The 27,592-nt window shown below is 46.5% G+C and overlaps 2 protein-coding genes across 2 annotated transcripts in view; one reads left to right on the plus strand and one right to left on the minus strand.

Moving 5' to 3' along the window:
• Window positions 1-23,144, plus strand: part of LOC136588082 (zinc finger protein 250-like) — a 65,811-nt gene extending 42,667 nt beyond the window's left edge. The window contains exons 8-9 of the transcript XR_010787536.1: window positions 59-167; window positions 23,079-23,144. The gene's annotated coding sequence lies outside the window, so the exon portion shown is untranslated. The remainder of the gene's footprint in view (window positions 1-58; window positions 168-23,078) is intronic.
• The window catches only part of LOC136588079 (pendrin-like), a 130,798-nt gene that overhangs the window by 1,069 nt on the left and 102,137 nt on the right, over window positions 1-27,592 (minus strand). Inside the window, exons 16-17 of the mRNA XM_066587017.1 lie at window positions 22,872-23,111; window positions 22,712-22,766 (exon numbers count right to left, since the gene is read on the minus strand). Of these exons, the coding sequence (XP_066443114.1) occupies window positions 22,712-22,766; window positions 22,872-23,111 (295 nt within the window). The remainder of the gene's footprint in view (window positions 1-22,711; window positions 22,767-22,871; window positions 23,112-27,592) is intronic.

Here is a 27,592-nt window from a genome sequence, read left to right on the forward strand (position 1 = left end):
CTAAGATCTGTAGATCTCTACTTATTTGAGTCACTAAAGAATATAAACTTCTTTGCAGTTCTGTTGAGATATTTCTGGAGGGAATGATTCGATTAACCTCAACATAACATTCACGAGAAAAGCGGTGAAGGAGCAGGAAAGAATGATGACAAGGAGGACTTTGTTCTGTAAGTTTGCCAAATGTTTTTACCTTCTACTGTAGATGATGCCTTATACCTTAAACCAGAGGTGTCTAACTCATTTTCACTATGGGCCACATCAGCATTACAGTTGCCTTCAAAGGATCATTTATAAGGACTAGAGATGAGCGAGCATACTCGTTAAGGGACAATACTCGAGCGAGTATCGTCATTTTTGAGTACCTGCCTGCTCGTCAGAAAAGATTTGGGTGCCGGCGGAGGGAGAGCAGGGGGGAACGGGGGGGAGGGGTCCCCCCCCCCCCGCTCACTCCTGCTCACTCCCGCAACCCACCGCTCTCCCCCGCCGGCACCCGAATCTTTTCTGACGAGCAGGCAGGTACTCGAAAATGATGATACTCGCTTGAGTATTGTCCCCTGACGAGTATGCTCGCTCATCTCTAATAAGGACTCATTCACACAGGAATGTTTGAGCTCTATATTACACATGTATTTTATACCTGCATAATACGGACAGCTTGATTCCTATTAGTTTGTAGTGGGGTATTCAGACACACGTTTAATACGCCAGTGAAAAAAAAATCGCAGCATATCTTATTTTTTTTGTTTGTATTATGGAGCAAAATTGCCCATTAAATTCAATTGGATTGCGAAAATATGCAGTAAATATGCATGATACAGTCCTACAGGATAAATTTACATGGTAAAACACAGAAAATGAACTATATGAAATATCTTCAAAACCAGAGCCAAGAAAAATTTTTCATGGTCATATTCGTGTTCAGCCCCCCAAATACTACAGATTAGGAGCTAGAGATGAGCGAGCACCAAAATGCTCAGGTGCTCGTTACTCGGGACGAAATTTTCGCGATGCTCGAGGGTTCGTTTCTAGAGATGAGCGAGCACCAAAATGCTCGGGTGCTCATTACTCGAGACGAACTTTTCGCGAGGCTCGAGGGTTGGTTTCGCGTAACGAACCCCATTGAAGTCAATGGGTGACCCGAGCATTTTTGTATATCGCCGATGCTCGCTAAGGTTTTCGTTTGTGAAAATCTGGGCAATTCAAGAAAGTGATGGGAACGACACAGCAACGGATAGGGCAGGCGAGGGGCTACATGTTGGGCTGCATCTCAAATTCCCAGGTCCCACTATTAAGCCACAATAGCGGCAAGAGTGGGCCCCCCCCCTCCCAACAACTTTTACTTCTGAAAAGCCCTCATTAGCAATGCATACCTTAGCTAAGCACCACACTACCTCCAACAAAGCACAATCACTGCCTGCATGACACTCCACTGCCACTTCTCCTGGGTTACATGCTGACCAACCCCCCCCCCCTCCCCGCACTACCCAGTGTCCACAGCGCACACCAAACTGTTCCTGCCCAGCCTTCAGCTGCCCTCATGCCACGCCACACTCATGTCTATTTATAAGTGCGTCTGCCATGAGGAGGAACCGCAGGCACACACTGCAGAGGGTTGGCACGGCTAGGCAGCGACCCTCTTTAAAAGGGGCGGGGCGATAGTCCACCATGCTGTACATAAGCAATGAGAAATCCAATCCTGTGCCACCTCCATCTGGAGCTGCACACGTGGGCATAGCAATGGGGAACCTATGTGCCACACACTATTCATTCTGTCAAGGTGTCTGCATGCCCCAGTCAGACCGGGTTTTTTTATAAATAGTCACAGGCAGGTACAACTCCGCAATGGGAATTCCGTGTGCACCCACGGCATGGGTGGCTCCCTGGAACCCACCGGCTGTACATAAATGTATCCCATTGCAGTGCCCTGGACAGCAGAGCTAACGTCAGATTAAATGCAGGTGGGCTTCAGCCCACACTGCATGCCCCAACCGGAGCAGGGTTTTTAATTCATAGACACAGGCAGGTACAACTCCCTATTGTGAAGTCCCTGTGGACCGACAGCATGGGTGGGTGCCAGGAAGCCACCTGCGGTACATAAATATATCCCATTGCATATCACAGCTGAGGTAATAAATTCATGTTTAATGCAGGTGGGCTTCGGCCCACACTGCATGCCCCAGTCAGACTGGGGTTCTTTAGAAGTGGACACATGCAGTTACAACTCCCTGTGGACCCACAGCATGGGTGGGTGCCAGGAAGTCACTGGCAGTACATAAATACATCCCATTGCAGTGCCCAACACAGCTGATGTAACGTCAGCTGTAATGCAGGTGGGCTAAAAATTAATTTGATTACACTGTAGGCGAGGGCCCCCAAAAATTGGTGTACCAACAGTACTAATGTACCTCAGAAAAATTGCCCATGCCCAACCAAGAGGGCAGGTGAAACCCATTAAATGGTTAATGTGGCTTAATTGGTAACTAGGCCTGGAGGCAGCCCAGTTAAAATAAAAATTGGTTGAGGTGAAAGTTTCAACGCTTTAATGAGCATTGAAACGTATAAAAATTGTTTACAAAAATTATATGACTGAGCCTTGTGGGCCTAAGAAAAATTGCCCGTTCGGCGTGATTACGTGAGGTTTCAGGAGGAGGAGCAGGAGGAGGAGGAGGAATATTATACACAGATTGATGAAGCTAAAAGGTCCACATTTTTGATGGGGATAGAGAACGATGCTTCCATCCGCGGGTGCAGCCTACGTATTGCTTAGGTATCGCTGCTGTCCGCTGGTGGAGAAGAGAAGTCTGGGGAAATCCAGGCTTTGTTCATCTTGATGAGTGTTAGCCTGTCGGCACTGTCGGTTGACAGGCGGGTACGCTTATCTGTGATGATTCCCCCAGCCGCACTAAACACCCTCTCTGACAAGACGCTAGCCGCAGGACAAGCAAGCACCTCCAGGGCATACAGCGCGAGCTCAGGCCACGTGTCCCGCTTCGACACCCAGTAGTTGTAGGGGGCAGAGGCGTCACGGAGGACGGTCGTGCGATCGGCTACGTACTCCCTCACCATCCTTTTACAGTGCTCCCGCCGACTCAGCCGTGACTGGGGAGCGGTGACACAGTCTTGCTGGGGAGCCAGAAAGCTGTCAAAGGCCTTAGAGAGTGTTCCCCTGCCTGTGCTGTACATGCTGCCTGATCTCTGCGCCTCCCCTGCTACCTGGCCCTCGGAACTGCGCCTTCGGCCACTAGCGCTGTTGGATGGGAATTTTACCATCAGTTTGTCCGCCAGGGTCCTGTGGTATAGCATCACTCTCGAACCCCTTTCCTCTTCGGGTATGAGAGTGGAAAGGCATCCTAACATGAAGTCAGCCATGTGTGCCAGGGTACCTGTAGGCAACACATGGCTGTCCTCACTAGGAAGATCACTTTCAGGATCCTCCTCCTGCTCAGGCCATACACGCTGAAAGGATGACAGGCAAGCAGCATGGGTACCCTCAGCAGTGGGCCAAGCTGTCTCTTCCCCCTCCTCCTCATCCTCCTCATGCTCCTCCTCCTCCTCCTCAACGCGCTGAGATATAGACAGGAGGGTGCTCGGACTATCCAGCGACATACTGTCTTCCCCCGCCTCTGTTTCCGAGCGCAAAGCGTCTGCCTTTATGCTTTGCAGGGAACTTCTCAAGAGGCATAGCAGAGGAATGGTGACGCTAATGATTGCAGCATCGCCGCTCACCATCTGGGTAGACTCCTCAAAGTTTCCAAGGACCTGGCAGATGTCTGCCAACCAGGCCCACTCTTCTATAAAGAGTTGGTATTCCACTATAGCTCTACGCTGCTCATAGAGCCTGGCCAACATGTGGAGTGTAGAGTTCTACCATGTGGGCACGTCGCACAGCAGTCGGTGCACTGGCAGATGAAACCGATGTTGCAGGGTGCGCAGGGTGGCAGCGTCTGTGTGGGACTTTCGGAAATGTGCGCAGAGCCGGCGCACCTTTCCAAGCAGGTCTGACAAGCGTGGGTAGCTTTTCAGAAAGTGCTGAACCACCAAATTAAAGACGTGGGCCAGGCATGGCACGTGCGTGAGGCTGCCGAGCTGCAGAGCCGCCACCAGGTTACGGCCATTGTCACACACGACCATGCCCGGTTGGAGGCTCAGCGACGCAAGCCAGCGGTCGGTCTGCTCTGTCAGACCCTGCAGCAGTTCGTGGGCCATGTGCCTCTTCTCTCCTAAGCTGAGTAGTTTCAGCACGGCCTGCTGACGCTTGCCCACCGCTGTGCTGCCACGACGCGCGACACCGACTGCTGGCGACGTGCTGCTGCTGACACATCTTGATTGCGAGACAGAGGTTGCGTAGAAGGAGGAGGGTGGTTGAGTGGAGGAAGCATACACCGCCGCAGATACCACCACCGAGCTGTGGCCCGCAATTCTGGGGGTGGGTAGGACGTGAGCGGTCCCAGGCTCTGACTCTGTCCCAGCCTCCACTAAATTCACCCAATGTGCCGCCAGGGAGATATAGTGGCCCTGCCCGCCTGTGCTTGTCCACGTGTCCGCTGTTAAGTGGACCTTGCAAGTAACCGCGTTGGTGAGGGCGCGTACAATGTTGCGGGAGACGTGGTCGTGCAGGGCTGGGATGGCACATCGGGAAAAGTAGTGGCGACTGGGAACTGAGTAGCGCGGGGCTGCCGCCGCCATCATACCTTTGAAAGCCTCCGTTTCCACAACCCTATAAGGCAGCATCTCCAGGCTGATAAATTTGGCTATGTGCACGTTCAACGCTTGAGCGTGTGGGTGCGTGGCGGCGTACTTGCGCTTGTGCTCCAACACTTGCGCTAGCGACGGCTGGACGGTGCGCTGAGAGACATTGGTGGATGGGGCCGAGCACAGTGGAGGTGAGGTTTTGGGTGCAGGCCAGGAGACGGTAGTGCCTGTGTCCTGAGAGGGGGATTGGATCTCAGTGGCAGGTTGGGGCACAGGGGGAGAGACAGCGGTGCAAACCGGAGGCGGTGAACGGCCTTTGTCCCACCTTGTGGGGTGCTTGGCCATCATATGTCTGCGCATGCTGGTGGTGGTGGCTCCCCGGCTGATCTTGGCGCGACAAAGGTTGCACACCAGTGTTCGTCGGTCGTCTGCACTCTCAGTGAAAAACTGCCAGACCTTTGAGCACCTCGGCCTCTGCAGGGTGGCATGGCGCGAGGGTGCGCTTTGGGAAACAGTTGGTGGATTACTCGGTCTGGCCCTGCCTCTACCCCTGGCCACCGCACTGCCTCTTCCAACCTGCCCTGCTGCTGCACTTGCCTCCCCCTCTGAAGACCTGTCCTCAGTAGGCGTAGCAAACCAGGTGGGGTCAGTCACCTCATCGTCCTGCTGCTCTTCCTCCGAATCCTCTGTGCGCTCCTCCCTCGGACTTACTCCAATTACTACTACCTGAGTGATAGACAACTGTGTCTCATCATCATCGTCCTCCTCACCCACTGAAAGCTCTTGAGACAGTTGCCGGAAGTCCCCAGCCTCATCCCCCGGACCCCGGGAACTTTCCAAAGGTTGGGCATCGGTCACGACAAACTCCTCCGGTGGGAGAGGAACCATTGCTGCCCAATCTTGGCAGGGGCCCGAGAACAGTTCCTGGGAAGGACCGTTGGGGTTCTTGAAGCCTAAAATAACTCCTAACGCTCTCCCTATAGCAGCTCTGGCACTAGCAGCACTTTCCCTGATCTCTGTCAGAATGCATCTGTGGCGAGCCGCGGGAGGGGCCGATTTATATACTCAGGTGACACCTGATCTCGCCAGCCACTCACTGCAGGGGGGTGGTATAGGGCTTGAACGTCGCAGGGGGAAGTTGTAATGCCTTCCCTGTCTTTCTATTGGCCAGAAAAGCGCGCTAACGTCTCAGAGATGAAAGTGAAAGTAACTCGAACATCGCGTGGTACTCGTCTCGAGTAACAAGCATCTCGAACACGCTAATACTCGAACGAGTATCAAGCTCGGACGAGTACGTTCGCTCATCTCTAATTAGGACCCTTTTAAGTCAGCAACAATTTCAGTGTTGACCAGTGTAATGGGCTTAGACTGCAGTAAAAGTAAATGAGCTCAGACTGCAGTGACACTCTGGACCTCCGCACAATGGTCAAAGCTGCCTGCTTCCGGCAACATAGCAGTTCCATACATTAGAACATCTGATCATTGGGGATCCCATGTAAGATCACTTACGGATGACCTATCCTGAGGATAGAAGTGGGGCAACCCCTCTAAAATATTGCTATGTGTAAAGGCAGCATATTACAGATTCATAATACTAAAATGTCTAAAAAAATGTGCTGATTGGCTACTAGGAGCGCTAAATGGGTACACTGGAGGTGGTGAGTTCTCTTATAATGGAAGCCTTCAAATAGAGGTTGGACAGACATATGTTTGGGATGATTTAGGGAATCCTACATTGAGCAGGGGGTTAGACTCGATGACCCTGGAGGTCCCTTCTAACTCTACAATTTTATGATTCTATGACTGCATACACAGTGAGTCAGTTGAAAGGTTGCTAACTGTCTGTCAATGCCTGGAAAGTTTATAAAAATAGGGCACTGTCCTCCACAGTTCATAATAAGAAATCTGATGCATTCATGATTTTCTGAAGCTGGAGGAGCCAGTCTTCTAGTTTAGACTGTTTTCAGTTCCACAGATTTTTTTTCAAACCAGAATTTCGCCCCTAGTTTCACTGGCTGCTTCTAGTTTCATTGGCAGCCGCTGACCCACGTGGCCTCGCTGCTGATTCAGCCTATGTGATGATCTGCTCAGCTTCTCCTCCTGATGCTGAAACGCTACCCACCCTTCTCCAGCATCGCTGTGGGCACTAGTGAAACAGTACTGCAGTGTAATGTAAGCAGCCATATTTACCCAGATAACACAGTTATAACTTAGGACTGCAGGTGACATCACTGTGTTATCTATCCTAAGTAACAGCACAGAGAACACACAGTGATAACTCTGAGGACAGATAAGGATGTCACCTACATACATAGTAACATAGTATGTTAGGCTGAATCAAGACAATGTACATCTAGTTCAGCCCGTTTTAACCCCCACCTTGTTGGTCCAGAGGAAGGTTAAAAAAAACCCAAAAACCCAAGCAGTCATTTAGCTTATTTGGTGGAAAAAAAACCCCTTCCTGACTCGATAATGGCAGCCAGAGTAATCCCTAGATCAACATTTGAGATAATCAACCCCACCGGTCACCTAATATCTACATCCTGTAATATCATAGAGTTCTAGAAAGACAGCTAGTCCCTCTTAAATTCCTCTATCGATTTTGCTATTACCAACATCCTCAGGCAGAGAGTTCCACAGTCTCACTGCTCTTACAGTAAAGAACCCCCTTCAAGGTTGGTGATCAAACCTGCTTTCTCCTAGACATAGCAGATGCCCTCTTGTTACCGTTGCAGTCCTGGGTATAAACAGATCATGGGAGAGAACCTTGTACTGTCCCCTAATGTATTTAAACATAGTTATTTGATCGCCCCTTAACCATCTTTTCTGCAGGGTAAATAATCCCAATTTTGTTAGCCTCTCTGGGTATTCCAGTCCTCGCATTCCGTTTATTTTAATTGCCCTTCTTTGAACGCCCTCAAGTACTGCAACATCTTTTCTGAGCAGCGGTGTCCAGGGCTGTATACAGTATTCCATGTGAGGCCTGACAAGTGCCTTAGGTAGTGGGAGAGTAATGTTCCTGTCCCTTGCCCCTATACCTCTTTTAATGCACCCCAAGACTTTATTAGCTTTTGCAGCAGCTGACTGGCATTGATTACTCCAGTTTAGTCTACAGTCCACTTGTTCCCCCAGATCTTTTTCCATATCACTTTTCCCTTGCAGTACCCCATTTAGTGTATATTGTTACATCCGTTTCTCCTGCCCATGTGCAGAACCTTACATTTATCAACATTGAACTTCATTTGCCATTTTTCTGCCCAAGTCCCCACCTTATCTCGGTCTGTTTGTAGCCGCACATTGTCCTCTGTTGCATTGATTATATTGTATAATTTTGTATCATCTGCAAATATTGATATTTTGCTGTGCAGCCCCTCTATCAGGTCGTTGATAAATATATTGAACAGAATGGGGCCTAATACTGAACCCTGCGGCTACCCAGATACACACGTTTTTACCCAATCCGAGCTTCTCATTTTATATATCAGCCTATCATGCGGTACAGATATACAAGATCAATAGACTCTCCTAGGTCCAGCCAAGAGCTTACTACATCGTAGCAGCTGATCAGATTGGTCTGACATGATCGACCCTTCATGAATCCATGCTGGTGAGGAGTTATTCCGTTGTTCTCCTTGAGGTATTCTTCAATGGCGTCTTTCCGAAACCCCTCGAATATTTTTCCAGTTACTGAAGTGAGACTTACCAGCCTGTAGTTACCAGGCTCACTTTTGGACCCCTATTAATAAATTGGAACCACGTTGGCAATGCGCCAATCCAGTGGTACAACCCCGGTCTTGATAGTATCCATAAATATTAGATATAGCGGCCTAGCTATCTCATCAATTAGTTGCCTTAGTACCCTTGGGTGTATTCTGTCTGGGCCTGGCGATTTATCGATTTTAATCTTCTTTAACCGGTTCCGCACTTCCTCCTGCGTTAGGTATGAGATATTTTGTGAGGGGTTCATTTTGGTCCCCTGCATCTCATGTGACATTTCCTTTTCGTTTGTGAATATGCTTGAAAAGAAACTATTTAATAAGTTTGCCTTCCCTCCATCATCTTCGATGATTTCTCCTGCATTATTTTTTAAAGGGCCAGTGCTCTCGGTGCAAATCCTTTTGCTCTTAATATAGTTAAAAAATATTTTCGGGTTGTTTTTGCTCTCTTTGGCGATCGGTCTTTCAGCCTCCTCCTTAGCAATTTTGATCTTATCTTTGCATATTTTGTTTTTTTTCCCTGTACGATTTTAGTGCCTCTTCGCTACCTTCACTGACCCGAGGTCCTATGTAACAGCACAGATAAAACACAGTAACATGTTCAATAACATGTTAAATAATCATTTATTCTTTACAGTAGTCTTTTATATTCATTTATTATTGTTTTTGATATTAAAAAACAATTTATTCTCTATTAAATGTGCTTTGGTGTGTTTTTTTTAATGGAATGTCTAGAACAAATTAATTGGATTTACATTGATTCCTATGGAAATAATTGCCTCAAGTTGCATTGATTTCAAGTTTGGCCAATTGCTTTCGGACGGATTACTAACGAAACTAGAGGTTTGGCTGTATTGTAATTGTTGTCATTTTACAGTATCCGTATTCTCGTTTCTTTTATAATCTATGATTTTACTGTGGTATTCCATTGTCCATAAAAAGTGCTAGTGGTCTGTGATTTTTGCATAAGTTGTGCAAAAAAAAAAAAATGAGGTTGGCATCCCTGGTCATTTGTTTTCATGAGGACTGCACCCCCAGCAAATAACCCCTTAGTGAACACCCATGCATATTTTCACATCCTGGGTGTCTGGGCTTGATTCTATAGGGCCGTAAAAACACTCTGGCCCTGTACAATAAAGCCTTATTACAGCACCCTGCTTTCGGCTACCTTTGGTAGCCGAGAGCCTGGACCTGTCATCAGGAACTGCGGTATGCGGTCCCTGGTCACACGATCGCGCTTATCCGGTGGATAGTGATGATCATATAAAAGTTAAAAAAAAGTTAAAGTTTCATCTCTCCTCAAGGACCTGTTACCGGCTTTTGTGCATGTGCCCGTTTGGCAAAATGTCAGGCACATGCGCAGAAGCTGAGGGAGACCATTAAATTTAAAACCATCCTGCTCCCGGCTACCAAAGGTAGCTGAGAGCCTGGAGATTTCCTAGGAGACTGGGGTATGTGATCGCTGTTGTCCATGAGAGGAGAGGAAATGTTTTACCTAGGGCCCCCGGATTTGTCCCCCAACGGCTTCTTTATTCATTGACCTTTTCTCAGCTTCTGCACATGTGCCCATCACATTCACGGGGAGGGGGGACATGGTATGTGTTCCCTGGTCACATTAACCATTAGCCGATGGATAACGCACACTCATGTAAAGGTAGAAAAAGAGATAAAGTTTCATTTTTCTTCACGTATGCGATCCGAGACGAAGTTACGTTCCTAAGGCCCTCGAATTTGTCCCCCAATGGGATTTTTATCCTTGGACCTTCCTGGTTTCTGTGCCTGCACTCGTTGGCAAAATTGTCATAGCATGCGCAGGAGCCAGGGAGTACCCGGGAAACTTAAAATTTCCTTGTTCCTGGCTAGCTGATAACTTGAAACAGTGACTGAAGGCCACGGTGAGCGGTCCTCGGCCACGTGATCACCATTATCTAATGGAATAAAAAGGTAGAAATCTACCTTAGGCCGGTCTCACGGGACCAGATAGGAATTACGGATTCCGCAAGCATTTGATCCATAGTAATATACAGATCAATTAAATGCACTGAATTACACAATTCTGCTAAATTTAGCGGATCGTAATTACATAATCCACTCACAGAAAATACAGTGCAGCCCATTGTGCTCCATGGTTGCAGATATACCCACAGCCCATACACAATTACATAGCTGATGGGCTGCAGGTACCCACGTCATCATTAAGCAACGAAATACAAACAAACAAAAACAAGTGCACTGCACATTACTGCCTGCGTGAGTACACAATTATGCGCAGTAAATTAGGCGTCCATAGGCAGGACCATGGCCAGGTTCACAGCTGGGATATGCTACGGGCCTGCACAAGCGGATTCCACATACAGCCACGTGAGCCCCACGTTATTCAGACCGCTACCTGTAATACGTAATTTACAAGAAGCTCCGGGAACGCTCCCCTTCCTGAAGTTCCAGGAGCAGCTTTTTGAGTGCCTTCTGTTTAAGACATACTTTCTACACCCTATCCTTTCCACTGATGTCAAGAAATCACAACCTCCTCTCAAATGTTGGGTTTGCAGCAAGCATGGGTGGAGGGATACACCGTTTTATTGCCCCATGTGCCCATCCCAACCAGACCTCTGTAATTACACCTGTTTTCAGCCATATCACACAGTTTACATTATTACTTGTAACTAAGATTTAGGGAATGCCAAAAAGGAGGTGGATTCTTCTTAGGGAGCCATTTTCTTCTGCACAAGTGTGCAATGTTGCAATTTTTTTCTGCAAAGTTGTGCCCTGAAAGCTAATGGGTGTTCTATTATAGGCCTAGCCATGTGTCCAGTAAGCAGATTGGGGCTACAATGGGGGTATTGCTGAACACAGCAGAACTAGTGGTATAAAATGTAGGGTGTGTCTTTCCAGTTTTTCCTGCTTGAAATAAAGGAAACTATCATGTAAGTGATATTTGTGAAAAAAAACCCTAAAATTTCATATATTTTTCACCTGCTTTATAATTAGTTTTTTTTAATGGGGTCAGAATGCTCAGTACACACCTATATAAATGGGCTAAGGGGTCTAGATTTCAAGCTGGGTCACTTGTGGGGGGTGTACTATTGTTTTGGCAGCACGATGGCTCTACAAGTGAGCAATGGGGACTGGACCACAATTTAGTTGTGCCCTGAAAGCCAAAGGGTGTTCCTTCCATTGCAGGCCTAGCCAGTAAGCAGATTATGGCCACAATGAGTATATATGTCTGAACACAGGACAAATGGGTCCATTTTGGGGTACAAGTCTTCATTTATATGTGTGCTGTACAAAAAAAAAAGTTTCTTAAAATTACACAATTGCTTAAATAGAAATCGTAATTTTTTCTTTCTGCTTTGCTTAGATTAATTCAAAAACTGTTGGGTCAAAATACGCGATACACCCCTAGATGAATTCGTTAAAGGGTCTAGTTTTAAAAATTGGGTCAGCACCATCCCAGCAAATAACCCCTTAGTGAACACCCATGCGTGTTTTCACGTCCTGGGTGTCTGAGCTTGATTCTACAGGCCTGTAAATACACTCTGGCCCTGTATAATAAAGCCTTGCTACAGCACCCTGCTTTCAGCTACCTTTGGTAGTCGAGAGCCTGGAGCTGTCATCGGGAACTGCGGTATGCAGTCCCTGGTCCCGCGATCGCGCTTATAACAATGATCAGACAAAAGTTTAAAAAAGTTTAAGTTAAATAAAGGACAGCACCGCCCCAGCAAATAACCACTTATTGGGGGTTCCCTTTATTTTAACAGCTCAAGGGCTCTACAAGTGTGCAATGGGGCCTGTAGCACCTTCAAACAAAATGTCTGTTCTGAAAGCCACCGGCTGCTCCTTTTCAGCTTGGGCCCAGGTGTGCATAGAGACATATTAGGGTCACAATACGTATGTTCCTGAACACGGGAAAACAGGGGTATCAATTTTTGGGTGAAAAATCCTCATTTTCTGTGTTCTATAGAAAAAAAAAAACAACCTATCATTAAAAGGATGTGAAATATGAAATTTTATTTTTTCTTCTCTAAATTGCATTATCTCCCCCCAAAAAACTGCGTGGTTAAAATACTCATGTAACCCCTCAGTACATTAGGATGTGTATTTTTTAAAATACACATCCTAATGTAGACGGCTATGACACTAGCGGTACGGGCTGATCGGCGTCTGAGGGCTGGGGGTGTCGCTAAACCGGAGAGTTTCACTCCAGCGTTGATGGAGCAGCATCCCATTGGTTCCAACAATCAGACTGAGGAGATGGAACTGGGTTATTTGTCATTTGTGGGGGGGTATCTATCATTCGAATACCTGTCAGGAGGAAACTTACTCTGGCGGTGGTGGTACACGGGGCGGGCTTGGCGGTTCTGCCGGGTGCGGCGTCTACCGTGGTGGCGCTGCTTGGCGTTCTGGTCGGCTTGCGGCGTGGGGTCTGCTGCAATGCTAGGTGGGGCCTCTGTGGCCGGGCTCGGAGTTCCCCTGTTAGGGAATGCGGCCGGAGGAGGGCCGGACTTTATGCATTACCAGCCAGAGCGTCATCAGGCTCCGCCCCGACCTAGGCGGGGTTTTGGGTATTTAGCTCTGCAGACACTGTCAGTCCCTGTCAGTGTTTGCTAATGGTTCACCAGCTAAAATCTGCTCAGGTTACTCATTCCAGTCGTCTGACCCGGCATGCTCTGACCTTGATCTTGTCTCCCCCTTGGTTTCTTGATAGTTGTTGGTGGTTACTTGGCTCTTAGTCCTGACTTGGAATTTGTTATATTCTGTCGTCTGGTTAGTTGGTCTCTCCTGTCCCTGTTCACGTCCCCGGGGTTCCTTTAGTGCAGAGTAGGGACTGCCGCCCAGTTGTCACCCTGGGGTTTAGGGACAGGGGAGAGGGTTGGTTGTAGAGACTTCCTGTCTTTCATTCCTAACCAGCCCTGACAGAAACACTGGCCATACAAAGATCAGGGGTAAGTTGGACCCCGAGTATCCATTTGCTTTGGAGGCAGTTTCAGTAGTATCTGATCAGGTTCTGAATTTGACCCAGGTCGTACAGGAAATGTCGTCTCGTCTTTTGCGCCAGGAGCAAGTCGGGGTTGAGGTGCAGGCGAGGTTGTCACAGGAATCTGTACCTGTAAGGGAACCCAAGGCGACTATACCAGACTTCTTTTTTGAAGACCGTAAGGCGTTTTTTGCAGTTCCACGAAGGTTGTAGACTTTATTTTAGCCTGCGCCCACACTCTTCTGTGTCTGAGCACCAGAGGGTAAGTATAGTCATATCCAGACTAAGAGGGGACCCACAGAATTGGGCCTTTGCATTACCTCCGGATTACCCCCCCCCCCTCGCCAGTCAGTGGAATCTTTCTTCTCAGCATTGGGTCAGATTTACGATGAGCAAGATCGTGCAGATTATGTAGTTTCTAAGTTATTAGGTCTCCGTCAGGGCCAGAAGACGGCTGAGAAATTTTGTTCTCATTTCCGGCAGTTCTGTGTGGATTTAGGGTGGAATGACCGGGCCTCTTTCTTACCGGGCTCAGGGTGGCTGTAAGGAACTTGTTACTGAGCCACCATGAGCCGGAGACGTTAGAGACAGCTATGACACTAGCGGTACGGGCTGATCGGCGTCTGAGGGCTGGGGGTGTCGCTAAACCGGAGAATTTCACCCCAGCGTTGATGGAGCAGCATCCCATTGGTTCCAACAATCAGACTGAGGAGATGGAACTGGGTTATTTGTCAGCGCCAGATGCCAGGGCCTTCCGTTGAAAGAACGGGCTGTGCTTCTACTGCGGGAACCCTGGACATTGTGTCGTCACATGTAACAAGAGGCAGCAGCAGGAAAAGCTTCCGCGCCTAGGCGAGGTTCGGAGGGATCACCTAGGGGCTCAGGTACTTCTGGGTATTCCCAAGTTGTTTCTCCCTTGTTCTATTTCCTTGGGTTTTTGTCAAAAGAATGGCCGTGCTTTCGTTGACTCTGGGGCAGCTGCTAATTTTGTGAATTCCGAATTCGTCAGGTCATTTGCTTCTGAACTGCGGAATGTGGATCCTTATATACAGGTCTCTGGAATAGACTCCACCCCGTTGACTACAGGGTTGATAAAGAAGGTTACACCTGAACTAAGATTTTCAATAGAATCGTTACACACAGAGACCTGTACATTCTTTGTTATGGAAAATTTATTGGTGGATATCGTGTTGGGATTACCATGGTTGCGCCTACATAACCCAGTTATTGATTGGGCAGCTTCCAAGTTGATTTGCTGGGTTTCTGGATGTGGAGATCATTTGACATCTGTCCAGCTGCATTCTTCTAGTTGTGAGATTTCCGATCTACCTAGGTACCTGGAGGATTCCCAATCCAAAGGAATTTTAGCTCCCGGGGTGGTGGTGGTGGCGGCCTTGACACCTGACATATCCGACCAGTTTTGGCTGGCCAGACTGATTTCCCGGCTTCCCCGCCTGAAGCGAGGTGGTTTGTACCCAGTTCCGAGCGATGACAGGTACTTGAAAAGGTTCATGCTTCAGGTTCGGCGGGACACTCGGGTTTTTGGGGGACGTTGGAATTATGCAGACGTTCGTATCGGTGCCCGCAGATGGCCCGCGATGTCAGGGGTTTTGTTGAATTCTGTACTGTCTGCGCCCGTGGGAAGATTCATAGAGTCTTTGATAAACCCTTGTTGAAGAAGTACGTCCAACCAGCACTCCTAGAGTTAATAGCATCTGGTCTCCTGTTCAGCTGATGCTCCTTTTCTAATCACCATCCTATATAGCTGCCCTGGGCCTTTCAGACCTTGCTGCAGTGTTGTTGAGCGTTTGTTCTGATCACTTCATGTCCAGCCGCTGCCTCGGCAGTTACCTTGCTACCTTGCATTCTGCTTGTGTTCTGTGTTCTTCGTTCGTGTACTCTGTGATCTGTTATTCCCGTTGTCCGCTTCTCTGTTCATCCTTGTCAGCTTGTTCCTCCTTTGTTTCTGTACTCCCCGATGCTGTTCTATCTTTGTCTTATAGGTGTTCTGGCCCGCCAGGGTAAGTCAGCGCCTGAAGGAAGGCCATAGGGTTGTCCTTATTGGGACAAGTGCTCAGCTTGTAGGCAAGGGTCTCCCTCTCCTAGTTATCAGTTCAGGGCAAGATACCTTCCCTAGTTTCCATTCATTTAGGGGCTGTTCATCTGGTATCTTACCTCCCATACTGGGGTTGGCGGTCAGCCGTGCTGGATCGGATCTTCACCTACCCAGTAGGTTGACACAGTGGTTCCACATCCACAGTCCTTACATCAATGAAGTACAATATGTGGCGAAAAAACAATGTCACAATTAGGCTGCTTTCACACGGGTGACAAAATTGCACGATTTTCTCGCATGTATCTGAAGCCCATGCTTTCCTATGGGTTCCTTCACAGTAGTGATATTTTGACTGTTGCGATTTTGCAAGGAGAAAAATCTCGGCATGCGCTATATAGCCACAATTTGAGAGTATTTGTAGCCAATGTTTCCCTATGGAGCATCCTAGTTTATCACATCACATCTCACAAACTAGCAATTTTCGTGAGATTTCCCTACCCCTTAAATAATCCCTAGCTGCATTCCCTGAAAAACAAAGGGAATACTAACCTAAAAGGCTCGGGACAGGCCCTCTCGCTGCTGTCCGGAACTCCGCTGGGTGTTGTACAGGCCTCTTTTGCTCACAGAAGATCACTTGCTGGTTGCAGGATTCAAAAATTTCGTCTCCAGAAAGCAATGGCTCTGATTGGTTGATCCAAGACTACTCAGCCAATCAATGATACTCTTGATAAACCAATGCGAGGGCTGTAATTGGTTCATCCAGCTCTGCATTGATTGGCTGAGCAGAGTTTGACGAATCATTCACAATTTATGAATAGGCTGAACTGTGGTATTGATTGGTAAATTCCTAAATGCCGCCTCAACAGATTGGCTCTTCAAACTCTGCTCAGCCAATTAATGCAGAGCTGGATGAACCAATCACAGCGCTCGCATTGGTTCAACGCTACTCAGAACCATCCCCATCGCTTCCTGGAGGCAACCAAGAAGGGATCTTCTGTGGGCGAACAAGAACTGCAGGATGCCTGGCAGAGCTCTGGGGAGCAGCGGGAACATCCAGCTCGAGCCTTTCAGGTAAGCATTCCCTTTTTTATCAGGTATTGAAGCTAGGGCTTATTTTAGGGGTAGGGCTTAACCTTTTTGCAATAAAATCATGCAATTTTATCGCTGTCAGCAGCAAAGTGAGGCTCGATTTTTTTATTTTTTGTATTTTCAGAAGAAAAACACATCGCTTGTGGGAATACAGCTGCGATATTGCCACGATTTTTTAGTGGCGATATCACTGTTGCTCGTGTGAATGAGGCCTTATTTGGGTATGCAAAATGTTTACAGAGTTATTCTAAGTTAAAGTGACACATGTCAGATTTCTAAAATTTGGCCTGGTGACTAAGCTGCAAATAGGCTTAGTCACTAAAAGGTTAAGGAGGTCATTGGAAAACTGCTGTATCTGCACTTATGTGTAGTAGCCTGTTAACACTCCCCTCATGAATACACAAACAGGCACAATTTGTCTGCCACTTTGGCTTCTAGAAGATCAGACTAATAGCTGTAATGTTCTGCCTTTACATAGGACAGCAAATTAAACTGACAGATTCACTTTAAAAGAGTTTTTCCACTACTTGAAATTGCTTAAAGGGGTTCTGTCATTAAAAACAAAAAATTTTATACTTACCTATTGCTCCCCAGGCAGCCTGCTTACCTCTTCTTCTTATCCCAAATCTTCTCCTGGAGCCGCTTGTCAATTCGGTCACGTGACCTCCGGCACCCGATTTTCCTCCATCCGGTCAAAAAGCGTACACTGCCTACCTTCCGCTTCCTTCAGGTCAATGTACGCATACGTCACTAGTGACGTGTGCGTACATTGTCTTGTGAGGAAGCGCGGAATGAAGGTAGCCGCGCGAGACAACGGCACGACTGCGCACGCGCGAGACAGCGGCACACGACTGCGCATGCGCGAGTCTGCGGCGCGCTCGCGCTCGCCTGGGTGCACTTTACATGTGCACACTCTCTGCCAATAGAAATGTATCCCTGACACTGTTGTCAGGCAGAATACATTTCTATTAGCCAATGGAAATGCAAGCTTCTGCTGCCTCTCGGCCAATAGAAATGTATCCCTGACACTGTTGTCAGGCAGAATATATTTCTATTAGCCAATGGAAATGCAAGCTTCTGCATATAAGCATATATATATTTTATTTATATAAATATATATATATAAATAAAAGTATATATATAAAAAAGCATATATGTGTGTGCATATATAAATATATGCATATATATATGCATATGCATATATATATATATATATGCATAAATATATATATATATATATATATGCATATATATATATATATGCATATATATATACGCATATATATATATACACACATATATATATATATATGCATATATACATATATATATATATATATATATATACACATATATATATGCATATATACATATATATATGCATATATACATATATATACATATATATATGTATATATGCATATATGTGTATATATATATATATGTATATATATATATATATATGTATATATGCATATATATATATATATATATATATATATATTTATGCATATATATATATATATGCATATGCATATATATATGTATATATATATATATATATGTATATATGCATATATATATATATATATATATATATTTATGCATATATATATATATATGCATATGCATATATATATATATGCACACACATATATGCTTTTTATATATATATATATATATAAATAAAAGTATATATATAAAAAGCATATATATTTATATGCATATATATGCTATCTGTATCTGTCTACCCGTCTGTATTTATCCGTCTATCCGTCTACATTTATCTCTCTATGCATCTGTATTTATCCATCTATCCGTCTGTAATTATCCGTCTGCCCGTCTATCCATCCGCGTCTATTCATCTATATGTTTATGTGTATATACACACATATATCTATCTAGCTTTATTTGTCTGTGTGTGTGTATATGGCGGTTTCAGGCGAATGTAATTTTCTTCCCTTATGCGGCCATGATTGTCACGGCCGTATATTGGGACAAAACTAAGCCTATGATTACTGTGGTTTCTCTCTCGTTAATACTTGACCGAGAAAATATAGGACCTCCCCTATGAATACTATGTGCGTGAAAGATCAGGCGGCCGCCGTATTCCCACCATTTATTTTGTTTCTTACAGTTGCTCCTACAGCGGTGTGTGTGTGTTTGTATGTATGTATGTATGTATGTATGTGTATATATATGATACACACATACGCACATCACAAGGCATTGTTCTTACAAGGCGCACTGCACTGGCAGACACACTCGCATATTTGCCATGCAAGATATTGGTTTGAGTTTCTCGGGCTGATATAGTGCTCACTTGTGTAAAATCAGACACAGAGAATGAATGTAACATCACCAAAGACATAAAGCTATACATTGCCCTCTATTGTCAGCATACTGTTATCCTGACCCCCAAGTGTCAATGCATAATGCATCCCAAGTGGCAGCTTGCCCACCCATATCACGTCTTGTATCCAAGCTAGAGGCGATACAACAGGGTCCTAGAACGTCCATGCCCGTCCGTTTCGCATTTTGAATCCAAGCTAGAGGTAGTACAACAGGGTACTAGAATCTCCATGTCCACCCGTATCACATCTTGTATCCAAGCTAGAGGTGGTACAACGGGATACTAGAGCCTTCATGCCTGCCTGTATCACATCTTGTATCCAAGCTAGAGGTGGTACAACGGGATACTAGAGCCTCCATGCCTGCCTGTATCACATCTTGTATCGAAGCTAGAGTTGGTACAACGGGATACTAGAGCCACCATGCCCGCCTGTATCACATCTTGTATCCAAGCTAGAGGTAGTAAACAGGGTACTAGAGTATCCACGCCCGCCCATATCACATCTTGTATCCAAGCTAGAGGTGGCCCAACAGGGTACTAGAGCCTCCATGCTCCCCGTATCACATCTTGTATCTAAGCTACAGGTGGTACAACAGGGTACTAGAGACTCCATGCCTCCCCATATCACATCTTGTATTCAAGCTAGAGGCGGTACAACAGGGTCCTAGAGCCTCCATGCTCCCTGTATAACATCTTGTATCTAAGCTACAGGTGGTACAACAGGGTACTAGAGCCTCCATGCCCCCCGTATCACATCTTGTATCCAAGCTAGAGGCGGTACAACAGGGTACTAGAGCCTCCATGACTACCTGTATCACATCTTGTATCTAAGCTACAGGTGGTACAACAGGGTACTAGAGCCTCCATGCCCCCCGTATCACATCTTGTATCTAAGCTACAGGTGGTACAACAGGGTACTAGAGCCTGCATGCCCGCCTATATCACATCTTGTATCCAAGCTAGAGGTGGTACAACAGGGTACTAGAGCCTGCATGCCCCCTGTATCACATCTTGTATCCAAGCTAGAGGCGGTACAACAGGGTACTAGAGCCTGCATGCCCCCTGTATCACATCTTGTATCCAAGCTAGAGGCGGTACAACAGGACATACATATATACATACAATAAGACCAGCTTTATACAGATGTAAGTGCAGTTGCGCACACTTTTGTGCACTTTTTTGTCTCTCTGAGGGCAGCCGCACATGGGTGTAAGCGTGGAACGTACATGTCCTATGCAGTGTGTAGATATATTACTATACATATTATATGTGTGTGTGTGTATGTATGTGTATATATATATATATATATATATATATATACACACATACATACATATATCTATACACACACATCTTGATACATATACGCATAGATAAATGTATATATACAAACACTCATACAATACATTGCATGGGGAATATTCCTGTTTTTACCATGTGGAGTGACTGCTATGAGTGACTGCTATGAGTGACTGCTATGAGTGACTGCTTTGAGTGACTGCAGTGAGTGGCTACTGTGAGATTGCAGGGAAGATCTGGAGGCCCTTGGGAAACTCTGGGTGTTCAGAGACCCAGGGAGAAACACTAGCAGATTTTGGTAGACTGCAGGCAGGACTATTCACTGCACTGGATGGGCGGAAGTAGCTTTGTGAGGGCGGAAGTGGTCAGCACAGCAAGGGGTGCTGGGAGATGACCTCCTAGCAGGAGGGGCTGAAGATGTAAACAGAGCATGGAGGTGAAAAATGGAGCCTAGGTAAGTACTACTTCTGAAAAAAACGTTTTATATGTGTTATTTACCACAGGTTGTGCCAGCGGGGCAGATTTACTGGAGAAAAAAAATACAGATTGTAATGACAGAACCCCTTTAATGTCCCTCCTAGTTGCAGCTGACCAGGACATGTGACTGCTGCAGCCAATCAATGGGCACAGCAGTGACCTTCTATAGGCAGTGATTGGCTGGAGCAGTCTCATGTCCTGATCAGCAGCAGGAAGGGCAGAGTGGTTGTGAAGCAACTTTAAGTAATGGGAAAACTACTTTGAGGATGCTTAACTCTTGGCCAGCATGGGGAGAGGCCAAGGCAAATAGAAGAAGTGTCAAACCGCAATGACGTAATTATTATGGGGGACTTTAATTATTTGGATATAATATTAGAATATAAAACCTGCAAATCTCACAAGGGTGCTAAGTTCTTGAGAACAATTAAAGATGACCACCTTACCCAACTTGTGCCAAAGCCAACTAGAGGGAGGGCCACTCTTGACTTATTACTAACAAACCAGACAGAATCATGGGGGTGCAGGTGCAAGGAAACTTGGGAAATAGTGACCACAATATAATTAATTTCCAGCTGTCACTCAATAGGAAGCCTTATCAGGGAGCTCCAAAAAAAACCAAACTTTCAAACTTGATCAGCTCAAAACTACTATCGGTAACATTAATTGGGACAATATCCTCATAAATAACAGTACAGATGACAAATAGGAGAAGTTTAAAAACATCCTAATTACCTCATGTGAGCAGTTCATTCCCTTTAAAGAGTCTATTGATCTCGTATATCTGTATTTCTCACAGTGCCGCACGATAGATTGATATATAAAATGAGACAGCTTGGTCTGCGCGAAAACCTGTATCTGGGTAAAGAACTGGCTCGGAGATAGAAAGCAGACGGTGGTAATAAATGGTTCGTACTCTGATTGGGCCACCATTGCTAGTGGGGGCCACAGGGTTCAGTATTAGGCCCCATTCTGTTCAATATATTGATCAATGACCTGATAGAGGGGCTGCACAGCAATATCAATATTTGCAGATGATACAAAATTATACAAAACAAATGGACCTAGACAAGCTGGCGGCTTGGATAGAAAAATGGCAAATTAAGTTCAATATTGATAAATGTAAGGTTCTGCACATGGGCAGGAGAAACGGATGTCACCAATATACACTAAATGGGGTACTGCTAGGGAAAAGTGATACGGAAAAAGACCTGGGGGTACTAGTGGACTGTATATTTAACTGGAGCAATCAATGCCAGTCAGCTGCTGGCTCAGGGCAGCTATATAGAATGGCGATTGGAAAAGGTGCATCAGCTGAACAGGAGACCAGAAGCTATTAACCCTAAGAGTGCTGGAAGAGAGTGAATATAAGCTCAGGGAAAAGAGACGATGGGATGACACCCATATTTACCAGATACAGAAGCAGAAGATTGTGTCTGAACAGTGCACCTAACAGGGTTCTTTACTGTAAGAGCAATGAGCCTGTGGAACTCTTTGCCTGAGGACATGATGATGTCAAAATCCATAGAGGAGTTTAAGATGGGACTAGATAGAGTGCTATTATATTACAAGATTTATACATCAGATGACCAGCGGGGTGGTTGTTCTCAAATTTTGATCCTGGGATTACTCTGGCTGCCATTATGGAGTCAGGAAGGAATTTTTGTGCCTCCAAATGAGCTAAATTGGCTGGCTGGGTTTTTTTTTTTGCCTTCCTCTGGACCAACAAGGGTGAGGGGTTGAAAGAGGCTGAACTAGATGGACATATATTCAGCCTAACATACTATGTTACAATGACTATATCTCACTCCGGTGGAGCTGTCCTGTCTTGCATTACACATACAAACTAATGATTGGAATGGATGTTGTGTAATGCATTATTTTCTGTGGTGGTGCCGCAGAGAAATTCAATACTTACTACCAGTTTTTCCCACTAACGGCTGTTTTTTGGGGGTCTCAACAAGGGGACACTGAACTGATTATGGTCTTGGGACTCTTCTAACAAGAAGGAATTTTCCAAAGGGGTGAACCCCTTGGAGGTGTACATGTATATTTACCGTCACAAGCAGCGATGTACGGATCTACATCAATCCTCTTAAATTCTTTAAATATCTGTGGAGGAAAATACATAGATTAAGGTGGTCACATTACACAGATCAGTTTGCCCCCTCTGATAGTTGATAACACAGGCATGTGATACACATTATAAGGGATTACCAGCTTCAGGACTTTCACAGCCACCACATCCAGGAAACTTATCTGACTAAAATCCAAAATAATGCTGTGTATAGACACTTTTGGGACAGATACTTTAACAGGCAGCTCAGAGTTCCAGTCAATTTGAACCTCAACTTCCTTTGTTTGAATGCCATCATCCTCAGCACCTTGAGGATCCTCAAGATCATCTTCTGTTTCATATCCCAGGTTGTCTACCCCAACTGGACTGATGACACCATTCTGAAAAAGACAGACAGCAATGTATGCTTTCCTCTGACAGGAAGACTTGTTGATACAATATGTAAAGCCCTCTAGAAAAAAATGCCAATAAAATGTATTAAACCACAAGTGTAAACCTTTTCCTGTGCTGTTAGTGACTGGACATGAGATACAGGGGCTGTAACTGATTACTGACTAAGGCCGCCTGCAGACGGCCGGGTCGGATCCCCTGCGAGAATTCTCGCAATTTGATCCTACCCGCATCCCTACAGGGACCAGTGCGGCTCTCACCTGCTCCCGCGGCTCCAGCTCTTTGATGTTCCGGCCAGCCGACACATGCGCAGAGCGGAGCCGGGCCGCCGGGAGTGACGTTTCTGTGCGGACCTCTGCGAGACCCGCACAGAAATAGAACATGCCGTGATTTGTTGTCCGCGTGTGTTTTCACACGGACAAATCGCGTCCGTCTGCATAGGATTGCGTTTTATAATGCAATCCTATGCAGGCGGGTATGGGTGGAAATTCTGCGGGATATCCCACTGCAGAATTTCCGCCCGCATGCAGGGGGCCTAAAGCTGCCTGTCCACGGGCATTTTTGAATTGCATTCCCCACGACGATAATCCGGCCACTGGGAACGCAATACACGCTTTCCAGACCATTGCCATGGAAAGTGCTTCCCCCTGTCCACGAGCGGAGAATCATAGCGATTCTCCGCTCGCAGACGGCAATTCACAGTGTGCTGCGATTTTCCACGATTCTCTGCGGTCAGCCTGTCAGATAGGCTGACAGAGGAGATCCGCCTGCCGGCTCCTGCTCCCAGGCAGTGGCTCCCATGGCCCAGATTCGCCGTGGGATTTCGCAACGCCCATGGACATGCAGCCTTACTTGGAAGAGGAGGCCTACTGGGATCAGTAAAACTCCTCCAGATCCAGGTGAACATAAGAAAAGACGTCCGTGGTATGTGCAGACTCTTCAGAACACCTTTAACCCCTTAAGGACCAGGTTGTTTTGTACCTTAAGGACCAGACACTTTTTAGGGATTTTACCCATGTGGCGGTTTTATTGCTCTATTTTTTTTCCTTTAGCTACCAAAATTATTTTTGCTGCGTTTTTGTTTCCGTGACATATAGGACTATTTTTTTAATATCTTTTTCACTGACTTTTTTTCCCGTTATTTTAGTTTTATTGTGGGTAAAAGGCTAAAAAAAATGATTTTTTTTAACATTTATAGTTTTTTTAAAAATTATTTTTATATTTACACTAAAATAAAGTATGGAAACGGGTTCCTCTATTTATTTTGGACGTTTTGATATATAGTATGTATGGTTTTGGTTTATAGGGCGCATACGGTGACGTTTTTTGTTGGCATCTGCTTTGTGTTATTCTCTTTCTTATGTATGTATTGTTGTTTTATTCAGTTGTTTTACTTATTTATGTAATTGTGTTTTTTACTATCTGTGTCCCCCATGACGTCATATAAGACCTCTGGGGGACACTCACTTTTTCTTTTTTTTTTTAACTTTATTTGACATTTTCCCACTGTAGCTGGGGCGTCCATAGGAGCCCTAATTATAGGGGAAAGCAACCCCTGTGGTGACATTAGTCACCTGCAGAGCTGCCAGGGTCTAAGTCTGACCCTCCAGCTCTGCATAGCAGGGAATCCCGGGAGGTCACATGACCCCCCGAGGCTCCCGTAGTGAAAGTAAATGTTACTTTCGCTTTCCCCATACAGTGCTCATTGAGCACTGTATATCGGGGAAGCAGAAGGCAGGAAGAGTTAAAAACCCCTCCTGCCTTCTGCTCCGGGTTATCAGCTGTCAGTGACAGCTGATAACCCGTTCCTGCCTCTGACTGATTGCAGAGACAGGAGACTTAGAGCACCGCCGTATTTTTACGATCGGTGGTCCTCTAAGCCCAGGACCAGCCGCCATATATATACAGTGGCTGGTCGTAAATGGGTTAATCAATATGGGAAGACCAATGTAGGCCTACAATAGGATACTGGGAGACTGCACTGCAATGCAATTCGGGAATATCAAAGAGGCGGCTGGGGGTGAATGCTGAAGGTACAAGCAAAGTTTACTGAACTTTTCCAACAGTAGATGTAAACCTGGGTAATTTGGAAGCGCTGCACTACCATTGTCATCACTTTGGCCAGACAAGGTACGTGTGTAAGATTGCTGAGGCAAAGGGCTGCCAGTAGGTTGGCCCTATAATCACACACAACCTTGCCTGGCTGTCAGCCACATGTTAGCCTGGGCCTACAAAAATAATTAAAAAATTTAAAGACACGAGCGGGCAGAGGCACGCGAGGAGTGCGATCTAGTTTATTTTCGTTACTTCTGTAAGTAAATTTGTAGATCCCCACTAGAATAAGCTCCATGCTTCACAATGATGTCCAGTGTGCTACTTCTGCAATGTATGCGGTTTTTGATAAGCCAATCGAGGGTACGTACTGTTGCGCAAGATGCATGCACGTCGAAAAAATGTGCCCAAATCCTAGATCTAAATGAGCGATCCAATGACAATATGCTCACTGAGCAGGCGCTCGTTGGGGTAGATGCGGGGGAAGGATGGTATTTCAGAAGAGCAGGCAGCTAGCTGAGTGACAGTAAGAAAGGAAAAAAGGGAAAAGAACCAGGGAGGCTAGTCCTGAACTGGCAGACCCCAATAAGTTTGTAAAGTTGACAGATGAGGGGAAAGCCATTACAGAGCCAGCACCACTGCAGCACGACATGCCCTCAATGCCAGGGAGATGACTGCTCCAGTAAGAAGGTGATGGGGACGCAGGGCAGGTTAGACAGGTCATAGTGGTGGGGGGACTTAATTATAAGGGGGACAGACAGGGTAATTTGCCACAAAGACGGGGATCGTCGAACGGTGTGTTGTCTTCCTGGCGCTCGAGTTTGACACATCGCGGATCGGGTTGACAGATTACTGGGAGTGTAGTAGAAAAGGATGATTAATTAGCGTAAACTGTCTATTGATTTGTATAAACTAGATGTATTACAAAGCTATAGTGATTTGACTCTGCAGAGACTCATAGCAGCATCTTTCATCATGATAATTGCTGAACAATGGCGTGATGGGGGGATGTGAGCTGCATTATCAGCCCAATGTAAGTATAGTAGAATGCAGTCTCTCTAGGGTTATATTACATAGGTCTTCAGCTAACTGGGAATTACAACTTGGGCGTCTCTCTTACCTTCCCCCTTCTCAACTTCTCAACTCCTAGAACAAAAGACCTCATGGTCTTACAGAGACGGACGCTGGGAGGGGAAGAAGGGGAGGGGCCCCAGTTGGCTGAAGGACCAATAACAATGCTTATGAACCACGTATGTGGCCCTGCCCGCCTGTGCTTGTCCACGTGTCCGTTGTTAAGTGGACCTTGGCAGTAACCGCGTTGGTGAGGGCGCGTACAATGTTGCGGGAGACGTGGTCGTGCAGGGCTGGGTCGGCACATCGGGAAAAGTAGTGGCAACTGGGAACCGAGTAGCGCGGGGCCGCCGCCGCCATCATGCTTTTGAAAGCCTCCGTTTCCACAAGCCTATACGGCAGCATCTCCAGGCTGATCAATTTGGCTATGTGCACGTTTAACGCTTGAGCGTGCGGGTGCGTGGCGGCGTGCTTGCGCTCAAACAGTGGCGCTAGCGACGTCTGGACGCTGCGCTGAGAGACATTGCTGGATGGGGCCGAGGACAGCGGAGGTGAGGGTGTGGGTGCAGGCCGGTAGACGGTCGTGCCTGTGTCCTCAGAGGGGGGTTGGATCTCAGTGGCAGGTTGGGGCACAGGGGGAGAGGCAGTGGTGCAAACCGGAGGCGGTGAACGGCCTTCGTCCCACCTTGTGGGGTGCTTGGCCATCATATGCCTGCGCATGCTGGTGGTGGTGGCTCCCCGGCTGATCTTGGCGCGACAAAGGTTACACACCACTGTTCGTCGGTCATCAGGCGTCCCTGTGAAAAACTGCCACACCGTAGAGCACCTTGACCTCTGCAGGGTGGCATGGCGCGAGGGGGTGCTTTGGGAAACAGTTGGTGGATTATTCGGTCTGGCCCTGCCTCTACCCCTGGCCACCGCACTGGCTCGGCCTGTGCCCACACCCTGACTTGGGCCTCCGCGTCCTCGCCCGCGTCCACGTCCTCTAGGCCTACCCCTACCCCTCAGCATGGTGTATTACCAGTAGTGCAGAAACAGAGCGCTGTAATTAAATGTGCCGCTTATTGGCCTGTGGTTGGAGGCTCACTTCGCTTACCGAACGCACAGCAGAGCCAGGAAATAATTTTGCACAAGCCTGCTGTAACACTTAGCTGGCTGCGTATGAATTAGGAGGACAACTACACCCAGCACAGACCCAGTACACTGAGGACAGTCACAGGCAGCCCAAATAGATTTTTTTCCCCAAATGTTTTTGGAAAGGCCCACTGCCTATATTCAATAATTATATGTCTTCTGTCCCTGCCTCACCACCACTACCGGCCCTGGAGTATATGTAATTACTGCAGGG

This window comes from Eleutherodactylus coqui, chromosome 13 (assembly GCF_035609145.1).
Source record: "Eleutherodactylus coqui strain aEleCoq1 chromosome 13, aEleCoq1.hap1, whole genome shotgun sequence".
In the NCBI taxonomy this organism is placed as follows: Eukaryota; Metazoa; Chordata; class Amphibia; order Anura; family Eleutherodactylidae; genus Eleutherodactylus; species Eleutherodactylus coqui.